This window comes from Panthera tigris, chromosome D2 (assembly GCF_018350195.1).
Source record: "Panthera tigris isolate Pti1 chromosome D2, P.tigris_Pti1_mat1.1, whole genome shotgun sequence".
Classification (NCBI taxonomy): domain Eukaryota; kingdom Metazoa; phylum Chordata; class Mammalia; order Carnivora; family Felidae; genus Panthera; species Panthera tigris.
The window spans coordinates 34,855,080-34,870,306 of record NC_056670.1 but is presented as its reverse complement, the minus strand read 5'-3'; the positions used below and the strand labels follow the sequence as shown (position 1 = coordinate 34,870,306).

The window sequence follows — 15,227 nt, the reverse complement described above, 5'->3', positions numbered from 1 at the left end:
CTGTGCCTTCCCTCATCTCTCCTCAACCCTGACTTGGGCTCTGTGCCTCAGTGCCCACTGGCTCAGAGGGGTTGCCAGCTAGGGGTGGGTGATGGGCCTGGGCTCTCTTGGGAGTTGGAAAAGTGGTAGCTTTCTCCTACCAAGAGCTTCCCAGGATGTGGACTGAATTGCCCTGCCCCCCACTAAAAGCTGTTCTTGTTTCTGAATTGTTAACTGGCACCACTGCCAGGGAGCCATGTAGCAACACTGACCCCTTCCTGATACTTTCAGAAGGATAAGCATCTTGGGGATGGGGATCAGAGCAGGACGGAGAGATAGGTTTAGAGTTTGGGGGTGAGTGTAATGGAAGAAAATTAGGGTTATAGCCGTGGTTGGGATTAGGCCTAGGGCTGAGCTGGGTGGGAAACCACTGTGCGGAGCTCTGTGGGTATGCGGAGCCAAGAGGGAGACAAGAATGGCACGTTCCCATCCTGCTCTCTCCTCTAAACAGGTTCAGGAAACTGGTGGAAAGCAGATCTCTGATTATGCCCAACTGCCCCACTTCCTTGGCTTGGAACCCTTAAATGCCCTGACCTCCAACTTCAGTATCTCTCCATCAGGCGGCTTGGGGGAAATCAGTTGGGCTGCAGCACTGCACACTTCCTTGAGGTGCCACCCACCAGACAGCCTGTGCTACTGGAGTCCCCAGGAGTTGTGCAGTGTGCAGCCTATATGGCCATACACAGCAGACCTAGGGACTCCGAAAGATGAGGGGGCCTTGGGGAAAGGTCATTTCTCTCCATGAGCCCTAGGCCCCAGACCTGCCTTATTTCTCCCAGCACCTGTACCCACTTGACCTTACATAGAGGACTCAAGGCAGAGGCAGGTTTAGATGGCAGTTCTTGCCTCTGCCCTGACAAGTCCCAGCCATTCTGGGACTTGGGTTGCCTGCCTATAACATGGAGCTCATCTCTTCCCCAGAGCTCGTCATTACTCCCTGCCGCAGGGCTGTGCCACTTTGCTGCCCTGGCACTGGTCCTGTTGGTGCTGCTGGAGGCTCTGGCCCAGGTGGATTCCAAGAAGATGGTAAGAACCCAGTGTGGAGTCCGCCCTAGAGCCTGCTACTCCATCTGCTTCCTCCCGCTGCCTGCACTCCCTGCCAGCCACTGTCTTCAGTCCCTGCAGGTGGGAATGGTCTGCCTTCTCAGCCAATCCTGAGGCTCCTTAGGCAGGGGCTCCAAGTTTCCTGGGGTGGGAGGATGGGAGGAGGGTGGGAGGGGACTCTAAGTGTTCATGATTGCCCTTAGCCATAGCTGCCTCCACCAGCTCTCCCCAGGGCTCAAGGGACCCCAGCAGGGGCTGAGCCCTAGCTCCCTGGAGTTCGGACTTCAGAGTCACCCTGTAGGTGTGGCAGCAGGTGTGCATATGTCTCTGTGTGTGTCTGTCATCTGGGAGTGTGTGTGGAGGAGTCCTGAAGTATATATGAGAAGGGTATCTGGAGAGCAGGAAGGACTCTTAACAGGCCTAAATCCAAGGTCCTTAACTGACCACAGTGGCCTTGGAAGGACCTAAAACACCATCTTGCTGACCTCAAGGGACAGTGAGACCTGGGTTAGGAATACTTTCTGGAGGAAAGAGGAGCCTGGCAGAGGGCAGAGTAGCTTCTGGACACACAGCCTCTGATGGCAGGCCAGCGCAGGTCTAAAGTCCTGCTCTGAACCCCACTTACAGCTTTGTTAAGTGTACCCACACTTCCCTCAGCCTGGGTCCTCTAGATCTTAATCCTGGGCCAGTCCTATAATCCTCAGCTCCCAACTAAGCACCCCTGGACCTGAGTTCTGATGTTGACATCACTGCCAGTTTGTGTCTGGTTTTGGCTAGTCTCTTTTCTGTCCTCCTCCATGGAAGATCCTTCTAGCTCTAACCTTCTTTCCATCCTTCATACCACCCTCGAAGGCCAAGGGAGCTTTTAAAATGGCTTATTGGATCTTCTTTCTCCCTGCTCCACATATGCATACACACCATAGCAGACCCCTGCGAGCTGCCTCCACTCCCAGCAAGGCCAGATGCCTGGCTGGGCTTGGCACTGACCATGCCAGGGACCCAGTGGGTGAGTTGGGAGTGTCAGGGGGAGGCCAGAAGAGGGGAGCAGCACATCATGCTTTATAATTAAACTCAAATCAAAAAATAGAAACAGCATCAAGTGTGCGGAGACAGGCAGCTGGAAGCCGGCAGCACAAAGTGGCCGTCAGAGAAGACCACAGCCTGGGCCAGATATCCCCACAGGTGGGTGAGTGCCCCTATTTCAGGGGGGCCACAGAGCATGCTGAGTCATGAGGGTCAGGGCACCTGTGTCTATGTGTGTTGTGGAGGGACTGGGTTAGATTGGAGGACAGAGTGGGCTAGAGATACAGGCACAGACAAGAGCAGAATAGTCAGAAAGATGTGGGCTCGAATCCTGGATCCCATGCTTACTGGCCGCGTGACCTTGAACACATCGCTTAATCTCTCTGAGCCTCAGTTTCCTCATCTGTAAAATGGGGATGATAACGTTATCTGCTTTATAAGGGTACTGTGATGATCCAATGAGAAAATGTAAGCATTTAGCTCTGTCTGGTACACAGTCCATTCTTAGTAGGTGGTGAATATAATAACAATTATTGCTGGACAGAGAAAAAAAACCTTAAGAGACACAAAGAAACAGAGACTAAGCCTCACTGTCCTGGGGGAGGTTACCCTCTACCCAGGATATGGCTGAGGCTTGAAAGGGTAAGAGTAATAATAGTAGTAATGATAATAATAGTAAGATGCACCATTCTGGAGGCATCTACCATAAGGCAGACCCTGTGGGAGGTGCCTTACATTTAGTATTTCATGAAATTCTCACAGCAGCCCCATGAAAAAACTGGCTCGAAGAAGACCATACAAACACCTGACCTGAGAACTGCCCAGATCTGTCCTCCTCCAGGGCCTGCGTGCTGAGTGCAGAGCCCCACTGGCAGCTCATACTGGCTGCCCGCCTGCCACCCTCCCCGAGGCTTCCTTTACCAGACTCCTCATTCGTCTTGCCCTGAGATCTCTGGCCTCAACTCTCCTGTGGCCACAGTCCCATCTGGTCTGCTTGGGGAGGAGGAGGGGGAAGCAGAGAGCCTGGGGAGGAGGGAAGGCCAGGGGGACGTCTGGAGCTTCAGCTGAGGAGGTGGATGGCAAGAGCTGCCCCCCGCCCTGAGGAGGCCTGTGCCTTGGCCTGCCAGCAGGCAGAGTGGTGTGTCGGGGGCTGTGGAGGAGCATGAGCTCCTACGAGAGGCTGGGGAGAGCAGCATAGACAGGAGGAGGGACACACACAAAGACAGAAAACAAATACCTAAACTTGTCAACAGCGGCAGCACAAGAGCAGAGAAACCACTGCCCACAGAGGCAGGTATTCAGCTTAGGGAGAAGACACAAGAAGGAGGCAGAATGAGGGCCAGAGTGAATGAGGAGAAGAGCCAGGCCTGACCTGTCCCTACTAAATGTTGGGCACATGCTTCACTCTGTGGTGGCCAAGGAGATGTGGGAGGAGGAGTCAGTCCAGGTCCGGGGGCAGCAGAAACCAGAGGAGCTGCTGTAGCCACTGACTTCCCTTCCTTGGATGTGCCTGGAGCTTGAAGGATGAGTTCTTGCGCAGGGGACTGGACCCCCAGTAGGAAGAGTGGACAAATGTGGGGTACATCTGTGAGCATCAGGTATGAGAACCTAGGTGGGACCAGACAAGGAGTACCCCAAAGTCCAAGGAAAAGGCCCCCATTCTCCAGACTTGGGTCTAAGGCCCCTAGGAGATTGAAACATGGGCTGTGGCCTAACAGCCCCCAATTCCTGATCCCTCTGCTGGTTCCTCCTCTTCCCAGGAGCCCCCTTGGGACCAGCTCTGTGTCAGCCAGAGCCTGGCTGCCTGCTCCCTGGCACAGCTGGACTGCGATGCACCCAATGGCCACAGGGTGGCGGAAGTACCCCACGCCAAGCTCAGAGGCCAGTGTGGGTCTGCCAGGCTTCCCAGAGCTCCATCTCCTGCAGCTCCAGCTGCTGGCGGCAGACCAGTGTGGCTGTTGGACAACCCTGGGGCCTGGGGCTTTCTCCACCCCAACACACTATGCCACTCCCTACCCTGTAGCTACCGCAAACCCAGCCACTGCTCTCATTCTCAGGTCACACCCCCAGGGAATCCTAAAGTCAGGCAAGGCCAGGATTTTAAACATTAGACAGACCATCGGCCAGACAGGAGCAAAGACTTGCTGGAGGCCACCAAATGAGTTATGGCCATGCTGTCCTCCCTCCCTCCAAAGTTCTCTTTCCAGCACTTCAGGTAGCTTCCATTGGACATGGGAAGCTCAGGGCCAAAAGCCTTTCATCCCAAAGAGATGCCAAGCAGAGAGGGTTTGAAAGGACTATGCTTCAGTCTACAGCAGCCTAGATCTGCTCTCAGACCCCACCCCCACAGGCTCCAAGGGAAGGACCTGGAATTCTAGCCGCTTCACAGCGTTTGTGTTCTGGGCGGAACCTGCCCCAGCCCAGTTCCGCTCATGTGCTGAGTCCTGTCCCTGTACCCACTCCCCCATTCCTGGCCCCAGACCATGCCCTAGGTAGGTGGCAGGCCATTCAGCCTGCCCTGAGAGGTCACAGTGGGGGATGAAGGGGAAAGCTGGGTCTTCACTTCCACCCTGCCCACTGGCTACCCGCTGGGTGAGCTTGGCCAAGCCAGTGGCCTCCTGGGGGCCCATTTCTCTTCCTGGTCCTGGAACTGCCTACCAAAGAGAAAAGATGTTCTTCCCAGTTTGTACCTTCCCTAGTTACTGGTTGAGGGGGCCAGGGACAATTAGCCAAGATAGGCACTCCTTCCCAGCACAGCACCAGACCCAGGTTCTGGTGCCACAGATAACCCAGCTCTGCAGGGTCCCAGACACCCTCAGCCAGATGACTCCTGACACAACTCACCTTCCCTGGGTGAGGCCTGATCTTCAGCACTGGCCTGAGTCATGGGGGTAAGGAGGAAAATCCCAGGGCCTATAGGCAGATGTGTGACCCCAACACTAGGCTCTCATGTAGAGACAGACGGATTAGTAGTGACCATTCTCTGGAGTCCCCAATGATGGCAAGTGGAAGGCTTAGAGACAGAACTGAAGGAACACAACTGGATGGAAAACCCAGCCTTGCTACTTATCACCCATATGGCTTTGGGCATCACTTAAAAATTCTCTCTGACCTTCAGCTTCCTCCTATGTAAAATAGGGAACTACCCCAAGTGAGGCCTCAGGCCTATAAAAGCATCAGTTTACTTAGCACAGAAATACCAACAAATGTCAGTTCATGGCCCAGGCCCCCTTATTCCTGAGATGGGCTCTGCCCTTCAAGCACCTGAAACTGGGAGGGAATGGGGACCTGGGGAAGTAGCAGAGGAGGGAGCTTGAGATGAGCTGCCAGGATGTGGGGGCCTCCGTAGGTGCCCTCTGAGAGCCATAGTCATCTGAAGTCCTCATCCCTATAAAGTCCCAAGTACCTGTGACTTAAGGGACAGGGTCTTCACTGACTAGTTGCTACAAACAGGGAACTCCGAGGGCCTTGTCTCGGAAGCCAAAGCTTCCACCATCAGGGACCTCTGGAAAGTGCAGGAGAGAGCTTCTCAGCTTCACAGGGGTGACAAGGGATTGATTCCCTTGTTCCCTGGGGAAAGGGTCTAGGCCTCAGCCCCACCTGAGCTGGTTAATAACCTCATCCAAAATAACTGAGGCCCTTTTTGCAGCATCCCAGTGGCACCTGGGCACTGCACCATGCCTGGGCCTTTCCATCAGCTTGACCCACAGGTAGGGATCCTGCCCCCAACCACCACAGTGTCCACTGTGTTTCAGAATGAACTCTCTGCAGAAGCAGGACCTCCGGAGGCCCAAGATCCATGGGGCAGTCCGGGTGTCCCCCTACCAGCCACCCACACTGGCCTCCCTACAGCGCTTGCTGTGGGTCCGTCGGGCTGCCATGCTGAGCCACATCAATGAGGTCTGGCCCAACCTCTTCCTAGGAGATGCGTAAGTACTACCCACGGTGGGAGGTAGAGGGGACAGAAGGAGAGCCTCTCCCAGAGTCCTCCAGGGGCAGAGGTGGCACCCTCTTTGCCTCCCACCATTTCTTTCCACATGTTCCTTTCCTTCTGTATTACTATTAATTTTAGCTGTGGAAACAGAATACACATAAGAAAAGTGCATAGAGGGGCTCATTCAGTTGAGTGTCCGACTCGATTTCAGCTCAGATCACGATCTCAGAGTCTTGGGATCGAGCCCTATATCTGGCTCTGCTCTCTCTCTCCTTCTGCCTCCTCCCCCACTCACACACATGCACTCTCTCTCTCGCCCTCTAAAATTAAAAAAAAAAAGAGAGAGAGAGAGAAAAGAAAAAGAAAAAAAGAAAAGAAAAAAGAAAAAAAGAGACGTGTATAGAGCACATATGAACCATTTAGCCATCCAGGACAAGAAATAGGACATTACTTATGCCCTAGAAGTCCCAGTCATCATAATCCCTTTCCTTGTAGATAACTACTAAGTATTGAAATAATTATTTCCTTGCTTTTCTTTATGGTTTTAACACCTATATACCTGACAATGTAGTTAGTTTTGCTTGTCTTTTAAAGTCATATGAATGGAATCCTATTGTGGATTCTTTGTGCCTGGCATCCTTTGCTCGGTGTTGTAAAATTCACTTGCATTATATGCAGCTGAAGCTCAGTCATTTTTCATTGCTGCATACTATTTGTTTGTATGACTATCCCATAGTTCATCCATTCTATTGTACGTGGGCATTTGAGTTGTTTTCACTTTTTGGCTATTATGAACAGTGATCCTAGGAACAGTCTAGTGCATGGTTCCTGGGAATACACACACCAAGTTTCTATAGGGTGTATATGTATAAAGAAAGTAGAATTGTGAGTCATTTCCCCAAAAGTTTTCCTAAAATTTGGAATATATGGATGAATATACGTGGATTTCAGACATTTTCCTTAATATTTAGAAAATATGGTTCAATATCTTATAAATAATATGGCAAATATGCTTTCCCTGCACCAGATAACCAGTTATAAAATCCTTGTTGACTTTTTAAAAATACACACACATGGGGCATGTAGGTGGCTCAGTCGGTTAAGCATCCTACTTGCTCAGGTCATGATCTCGCAGTCTGTGATTTCAAGCCCCGCATCGGGCTCTGTGCTGAGTGCTCAGAGCCTGGAGCCTGCTTCAGATTCTGTGTCTCCCTCTCTCTGCCCCTCCTCCGCTTGTGCTCTGTCTCTCTCTCTCTCTCAAAAATAAATAAACGTTAAAAATAAAAATATACAGACATAAACGCTTTGTCACATTTTTTTTTTTTACAGAAATGATACCTCTTTCTAGTCCCATTTTGTAATCTCCTTTATGTAGAAAGATTTTTTTTTTAAAGCTTTTTGAATGGAACCACACATCCTTTGAAAACATTTTTAAACAAAGTTCTGTACCCTGCATTCTTTTTAAGTTTATTTATTTATTTGAGAAAGACACAGACAGTGCTAGTGAGGGAAGAGCAGAGACACAGGGAGAGAGAGAGAATCCTAAGCAAGCTCTGAGCTGCCAGGGAAGAGCCCAATGTGGGGCCAGAACTCACAAAACTGTGAGATCATGAACTGAGCTGAAACCAAGAGTCAGACGCTTAACTGACTGAGCCATCCAGGTGCCCCAATGTAACCTGCATTTTTCACAGATGCTCAATATAGCACAAACACCTTTCCTTGTTTACCTGCAACAATCTACAACATTTTAGTGGTTGCATAGTATTTCATTTAGATATACCATACTCAGTCTCCTATTACAAGATAGTGATTTTTTCCAATTTTTCACTATCTTGAATATCATTAGGTCCAATTTATATATGTCTGTGGGCACATTTTGGGTTTTTTTCAAGTTCCTAGAAGGGGATTTGCTGAGGCAAAGGATGTATATATTATGCATATATTTTTAAAATTTTTTTTGTTTATTATTTTTGAGAGAGAGAGAGAGAGAGACTGAGAGCAAGCAGGGAAGGGGCAGAGAGAGGGAGACACAGAATCGGAAGCAGGCTCCAGACTCTGAGCGCTCAGGACAGAGCCCGATGCAGAGCTCGAACTCACAGACCGTGAGATCATGACCTGAGCTGTAGTCAGCCGCCCAACCGACTGAGGCACCCAGGTGCCCCAATATATTATGCATATTTTTAAGGCTTCTGATGCATGTGGCCAAACTGCCCTCTAGAAAAGTTGGGCTGCATGAAACAGAGTCTTGATCATCTGGGCCTGTTCACTGTTTCTAGTCTCACACTTGGAGGAGGGGTGGCAGAGGAGGGAAGGGGACAAGTTCCAGCCCAGCCAGAGGTGACCCAATGAGACCTGCCCCACCTCTCAACGTCCCCATGCCCTCCCTGCAGGTACGCAGCCCGGGACAAGAACAAGCTGACCCAGCTGGGCATCACCCATGTCGTGAATGTTGCTGCGGGCAAGTTTCAAGTGGACACAGGTGCCAAGTTTTACCGCGGAATGCCCTTGGAGTACTATGGCATTGAGGCTGATGACAACCCCTTCTTCGACCTCAGTGTCTACTTTCTGCCTGTTGCTCGATACATCCGGACTGCCCTCAGTGTTCCTAAAGGTGAACTGCTGGGGAAGACACTGGGGTGGAGGTGGGGGTAGGGATGGTGGTGAGGGGATGGGATCTGGGGCACTTTTCCCAGTAGCACTGGTGGGTGGGGTGTCCAGAGCTACAAACATCTTCAACAACCCTCCCACCCCATGGAGCAAATAGCTACTACCATTTAGTGAGTGTCCCCTTCAGGGGACCAACAATCACAGACATAGCTAAGGTCTGATGTGGTTCAGGGTAACCATCCCTCAGTAAGAGGTCTGGCGTTGGGCAGAAGGTACACAACCTAGCAAAGGCTAAACAGACCCCTCTAAGATGAGGCCTTGGCATAGGGCTGCAGGGATAGAGGAGAGGGCAGAACTAAGGGGGTAAGGGACACTCCCTCTAATCAACCACAAATCCAGGGGACTCCAGGAATACTGTCCCCTCTCCCATCCTTTACAACAGGATGGCAGAGTTGGAAAGGATGCCAGAAGAAGCACCTTGGACCTGGAGAAGGGAATCCCAGCTGTTAACCTTAGCTGGGCCACTAACTTGCTCCGTGACCTTAAGCCAGTCCCTTTCCCTCTCTGGGCCTCAGCTGCCCCATCTGACTGTAAGAACATTGTCAGTATTCCAGGGTGCTGTGATAGGTGGGCTGAAGGATGGCCAGAAGCATCTCCAATTCCCGCTGGGGTGGGTGGTCAGTGTGAGGGCAGGTAGCTGACGCTAGGTTGGGTCTTTCCAACAGGCCGTGTGCTGGTACACTGTGCTATGGGGGTGAGCCGCTCTGCTACAGTTGTCCTGGCCTTCCTCATGATCTGCGAGAACATGACGCTGGTGGAGGCCATCCAGACGGTGCAGGCCCACCGTGATATCTGCCCCAACTCGGGCTTCCTCCAGCAGCTCCAGGTTCTGGACAACCGACTGGGGCGGGAGACGGGGCGGCTCTGACTTGGTGAGCAGCCAGAAGCCCTGACCTTCTGGCCAGCATGGCCCAACCCAACCAGCCTGGCCCTGGGGACAGCAGCCTCTGCTGTTTCCAGTGACCTTGAGGTATAAATAGCAAGTGGGGGCTTAGCTGAGGCAGAAGCAGGGAGAATTGAGTGGTGACCTTTAGCAGGTGGATTTCCCTGACCCAATCCAAAGATTCTTTATACAAAAGAGAGTTCAGTCTGTCTCTATAATAAAATGTTCATCATAATAAAGACAGGAGATCTTCTGGTGGTTTGTGGGGGTGGTGGCTTACTTTCAGGATGGCCACGAGAGTCCAGAAGGCTTGCCAGCTCTGAGTCAGCATGTTGGCAGCCTACAGAGAGAGTATGAGTCCATGTTGAGTCTTCGTGAAGAAAGAGGGCACATGAGGATCAATTAGTAGTATCTGCCTTGGGTACAAAAGGGAGGAGTGGGAGTACGAGCGCTGAGAATTAGCTGGCCTTTTCCTCATCTTGTCCTCCTCATATCATCACCCAAGAGCGAGGTTGTCTGAATAAAGACCAAGGTTCAGTCCGTCACCATCCTCCTCCATGCCCACCCCATCAAAAAGCGATCATCAAAACTTGCTGTACAAATAACATCTCTTGAATCTTTTCACTTATGCGTACTTTCAAAAGGACAGACTAAAACAAGCACCAACTGAGAGAAGAGGGTCTAGGGAAGAGACAGCCCAAGAGTCCTGGGTGAAGGATGGTTTTATGAAGCAGCAAAACATTTAGTTCCAAGATTCTTCGTTTGTGCCCTAATAGCACAATATGAAAAGCCCCAGGTTCCTCAACTGGAGCAAAGTGTCACGGGCTGCTCTCCTCCCACCTCTCAGGCTGCTCCTATTTAGCCCTTGTCTCTTCCAGCTGACCCTTAAGCCTCGAGGTTTCTCATGGTTCTGGCTACTGCCTCTTCTCTTCCTCACAGTTCTCACTCTGCTGGGGGGGGGGTCCCTTTGCCCCCACCCCCAGCCTCAGTTCACATCTCTAGGCTGATGACTCCTCTGAGTCAGCCCGGTTTGCTCTCCTGAGCTTCAAACCTCTGTATCCCACTGCCCACCTCTATTTGAATGCTGCACTTGAATTTCAAACTCAGCTGAGCTTTTCCGCAGCCTCACCCCACCAGCTGAACTCTTCCTAGTTCTTCATTTTCGTGAAGAATTCTGACAGCCACCATTGCTCAAGTCAGTGATGGGTATCATGTCCCCTCCTACAATTAGCCTATTGATTCTACTTCCTCAATACCTTTGGGACCCGCTCACTTAGCTTCATCTTTGTTGTGAGGATCCAAGTTCAAGCCACCCTCACCTCTCACTGGATCCTTGCAGCAGCCTACTATTGGTCTCTCTGCCTCAAGCCCTGCCCCTCCAATCTCCATACACAATCTTACTAAAATGGAAATCTGATCACATTGCCACTCTGCTTACAACCCCCTAAGTACAAACACCTTGACAAAGTATAAAGATACTTCATTATCTGAGAACCTTCTTGTATCTCTAGCCTTATCTCTTGTAATTCTGTTTCTATACACACTGTGTAATTAAGAAATGGTAGATCCACTTGCAGTTTCCAGAATGCACCACATTCTCTTACCTCTGGCACTTTGAAACATCCTTCAGGTTGTACCACCTGAGTGTACCACCCTCCCCCACTTTCACTGGGGTCTCTATGAGGTCTCAGTTTAGCAGTTACTTTTGGGAAACCCTCCTGGACCCTCCAAACCTGAGAGAAGTGCTCCTCTTCGAACCACCAAAGTGTCCACCCACCTTCTGTGACATCACCTGTCACTCTGAATCATAATTTACTGGTGCCTTATCATTCTCTTCCAACTGGCTGTTTCTGACCAGGCTTCTTCCCATGGTCTCAAAGCTCCCATGGCTCCCACACCCTGGTTATGACCCTGCCCTCAGGCATAGCTCTGTGCTTGCGTGGACCACAACTACAGGTTGGCACCGCTGGCACCAGGTCTTCTCTATGGAGGTCACCAGGGGGAGTGGGTCCCAGCCAGCCCCAGGAGCAGGCCTGCCTCCAGAGGGTACCTTTGCTTCCCCCAGCTCTGCCCGCATGCTCACCACTTGGGCACCCTGATGCCTTCTTCCCAGCACATCTTGTTCTTCTTTGGTCACCTTGACCCTGCCTCCTTACTCCCTACCAACACTCTCTGGGGCCAGCTCTGCTTTCTGGGCAGAGGGGTCCTTGCCCTTCTCTGCCATCTTGCCTATTTCCAGATGGCAAGTGCTTTTCCTCTGTACAAATCAGGCAAGGTGCCCCCTTGGGAGCAAACCAACCTTTCAGGAATAATTGCTCCTGGGCTTGGTTGAGGAAAAGGTGTCCCTTTCTCCCAAGCAGACGTAGCTCCAGGTCAGGGTGCCCGTCTGAGTGAGCTGAGCACAGGCTGTGTTTTAGCCCCTGCTCCTCCTCCTGCAAATCATAAACTGAGCAAACCTATGCTGCCTTGTCTGAGACATAGGGATTAACACCCCCATTTTAAAATTGAACAACCCAAGGCTCAGAGAAGATGAAACGCGGTTGGAATGTTGCCGCAGGGATGTGGGACCTCTGGGCTCTGGCCTCAAAGGGCAGGAACTGCCCTGCCAGCTCCCTGCTCTCCTCCCTACAGCACTTGGTCCCATTAATGGCTGGTGGTTGGCTACCTCAGGTGCTCTCTGAGCCTTTTCCAAAGGGTAAACATACATCCCAGCTGGAGGATTGCAGAAGGGCTGCTGCTGCTGTGCCCAACCAGGCAGGGCACCTCTCCAATCTGGGGATGGAAAACTTCTCGATTCATTCTCAGGTTGGTGGGGCCTATAATTCTCCAGAGTAGACAAAGCTAGTCCCTGCTCAGTAGACCAGCCTGCCCACCCCCAATTCCCGTGGATCCCCCCTCTGCCTGACAACTCAGCCCTTGTTGCTATTTCTTGCTAATGCACTGTCAGCGGGACCCAAAATAGTGGTTCCAGAAGTCAGTCTCTAAATCAACATCCGGGTCTATGAGTGTGGGCAGCCTGTCCCTGCTAACTAGGCTGGGGTGCCCAGAATCTAGGACAGAACCACACCCTGGGGCTTGAGTTACAGCAGGTCATCTTGGAGCTCTGAGGCTTGGGCTCAGAAAATGGGGCTGCAGGGAAAAGAGGGAGGGAAGCCCTGACGAGGCATGTGGTAGGAAGGCCAAACATTCCCCAGAGCATCTGAGGAAACAGGCGGAGCTCCAGACTGGCACCTCCATCAGGAAGACTTCCTGCCTGCCACACTTGCCCTGGGAAGTCTATGATGATGCATCTGCTCCCCTTCTTCTCTAGGGCAGTGGGGGTCTTGTTAAGAGCATGACTTTGGAGCTGGGTTCAAATCCTACTTCGCCCTTTACCTGAGGTGTCTGACCTCAGTTAATCTCTCCATACCTCATTTTCCTCACCTGTGATGTAAGAGTAATAATAGCCAACATATAGGATTATTGTAAGGATCACATGGGGAATATAGAAAGTGCTTTGTGCAACAGGTGGAATGCTCCCCAAAATGATAGCTCCCCAAAATGAGAGCCACAGTACATAGTACATGGGCCCCTGGCATCATCTGCTACACAGAACAGCATGTTGGACTAAAAGTTGGCAGTGCTCTCAGTGTTGAATGAACGATTAAAAATTAGCTAACAGGGACGCCTGGGTGGCTTAGCTGGTTAAGCTCTTGATCTTGGCTCAGGTCGTGATCTCACAGATTGTGGGATCGAGCCCCACGTTGGGCTCTGCACTGACAGTGCAAAGCTTGCTTGGGATTCTCTCTCTCTCCTTCTCTCTCTGCCCCTCTCCCACTCGTGCACACACACACTCTCTCAAAATAAATAAATAAACTTAAATGAAAAATAAAAATTAGCTGACCTAAATGCCACATAGTATTTTGGAACAAAAGGACATAAGTAAGAAAACTGGTAGAATCTGGAAAAAGTTTGCAGTTAATAGTGTTATGACAATTTTAATCTTTTTGATAAATATGTCATGGTTATGTAAGAGGTTAACAGAGGAAGCTGGGTGGTGGGTATATAAGAAACGTCTCCATTATCTTTATAACTCTATACATGTAAAATTATTTCAAAATAAAAAGTTAAAAAAACTTGCTGACTGTTACAGACTGCTTTGCATATGTCAAGCACTGTGCTAAATAAATGAGACATCATTTATTTTTCCAGTTTCATCCATAGGGTTTTATTTCTTTATGAAAAAAAAAAACACATATCAAATATAACAAAATGTTAAGATTTGACCATATTGAGTTGTGGAAATGTAGGTGCTTATTACATCTTTTCTTTTGTATTCTTAAAATATTTCCTAATTTAAAACATCAAAAATAAATTAACTTTTAAACTTAGAAACATCCTATTCTATATATTTAGGTTCTGAAACCCATATCAAATGGATTTTAGGACATATTCTGAATTAAAATGGTATCATTTTTATTGGCTTCTGACCTAAAATACTGCAAACTCACATAATTTTGTTTCAAGAGAAAGGTAATGATGACGTTTCATTGTGATCAAAGAGGAGCTAAGCCATTAAGTCAAACTATATATTATTTCATCCAATCCTCACCACCCTATGGGGTAGGTTCCTAACATCACCCCCATTGTACAGATGAGAATACAGGTGTATAGAGGTTAGGCCTGCGAGTCCCTAACTTTATTTTTTTTTCAATGTTTATTTATTTATTTTGAGAGAGAGAGAGTGCATGCACAAGCACACACGAGTGAGTGGGCAAGGGGCAGAGAGATAAGGAGAGAGAGAATCTCCAGCAGGCTCTGGGCTATCAGCGCAGAGCTGGACGTGGGGCTCTATCTCATGAACCATGAGATCATGACCTGAGCTGAAATCAAGAGTAGGATGCTTAACCTACTGAGCCACCAGGTGCCCCAGGAGGACCCCTAATTTTAATTGAGAGCCTAGTATGTATCATTGCACTAGTCAGGGTAGGCTAACGGCTCTGACAAGCAAAACTTTATTTCTTCCTTGCAACACAGGCTGATGGGGGCATGGAGGGTAGGGGGAGCAAGCATGGAGGATGTAGAGGCCAGATATATCTTGTCCCCTCTAGTTCCATGAGCAGAACTCAGTCACATGGTCACATCCAACTACAAGGGAGGCTGAGAAATGTAGTCCAGCAGGGTGCCCAAGAAGAGGAAACTGCAGATGCTGGTGATCATAAGCAGGCTTTTAGACAGCAGTTGTTGATTAGACATATAATTATTTAATTCTCATAGGCCATAAGAGGTAGATACTATTACAGTATTCCTATTTTATAGATGTGAAAACTGAGGCTCAAAGGGTTTAAGTAACCTTTCTCAAGGTCACTCAGCTGACAGTGGTCATACTATACTTCCTGAACTTTTATTCTGGGTTGGCCTTAGTGACTTGCCTGCCAATAGAATTTTGAGAAGTAGCATTCTGGGACTGCTGAAGCTGGGTCATAAGATGCCTTACAACCTCTGCCTGGGTCTCTGAGAACACCCTAGGAGCCCTGAATCACTATACAAGAAGTCATACTGCTCTAAGACTACCATGCTAGAGAGTCCATGTGTAGTCAAACAGGTCAACAGTCTCAGTTGAGTCTAGCCTTCCAGCCTCCCTTTCAAGGCACTAGA

The 15,227-nt window shown here is 49.8% G+C and overlaps 1 protein-coding gene and 1 long non-coding RNA gene across 3 annotated transcripts; one reads left to right on the top strand and one right to left on the bottom strand.

Moving 5' to 3' along the window:
• The first annotated feature begins 4,521 nt into the window (after positions 1-4,521).
• On the top strand, positions 4,522-9,829 carry LOC102953185 (dual specificity protein phosphatase 13). 2 transcript variants are annotated; one of them, XM_007095641.3, is made up of 4 exons: positions 4,522-4,598; positions 5,862-6,035; positions 8,431-8,651; positions 9,373-9,829. In XM_007095641.3, the coding sequence occupies exons 2-4, from the start codon at positions 5,863-5,865 to the stop codon at positions 9,573-9,575; spliced, it is 597 nt and encodes a 198-aa protein (XP_007095703.2). In that variant the 5' UTR covers positions 4,522-4,598; position 5,862; the 3' UTR covers positions 9,576-9,829. The 2 variants fall into 2 exon arrangements, with proteins under 2 accessions (XP_007095703.2, XP_007095701.2); XM_007095639.3 differs by having other exon boundaries at positions 4,527-4,997.
• On the bottom strand, positions 9,802-11,308 carry LOC122231844. Its single transcript, XR_006209099.1, has 2 exons — positions 11,195-11,308; positions 9,802-10,106 (listed from the first exon to the last, which is right to left on the bottom strand). It is a non-coding gene; the product is annotated as an uncharacterized LOC122231844 (long non-coding RNA).
• Positions 11,309-15,227: the final 3,919 nt, after the last annotated feature.

What these genes read in the sequence shown, in the direction of transcription:
- LOC102953185 (XM_007095639.3), top strand. Translation starts at nt 4,645, where the DNA reads ATGAAGGGGAAAGCTGGGTCTTCACTTCCACCCTGCCCACTGGCTACC. An exon ending in AACCTCTTCCTAGGAGATGC is followed by an intron (nt 6,036 to 8,430) that starts GTAAGTACTACC and finishes CCCTCCCTGCAG; the next exon opens with GTACGCAGCCCGGGACAAGA. An exon ending in TGCCCTCAGTGTTCCTAAAG is followed by an intron (nt 8,652 to 9,372) that starts GTGAACTGCTGG and finishes TCTTTCCAACAG; the next exon opens with GCCGTGTGCTGGTACACTGT.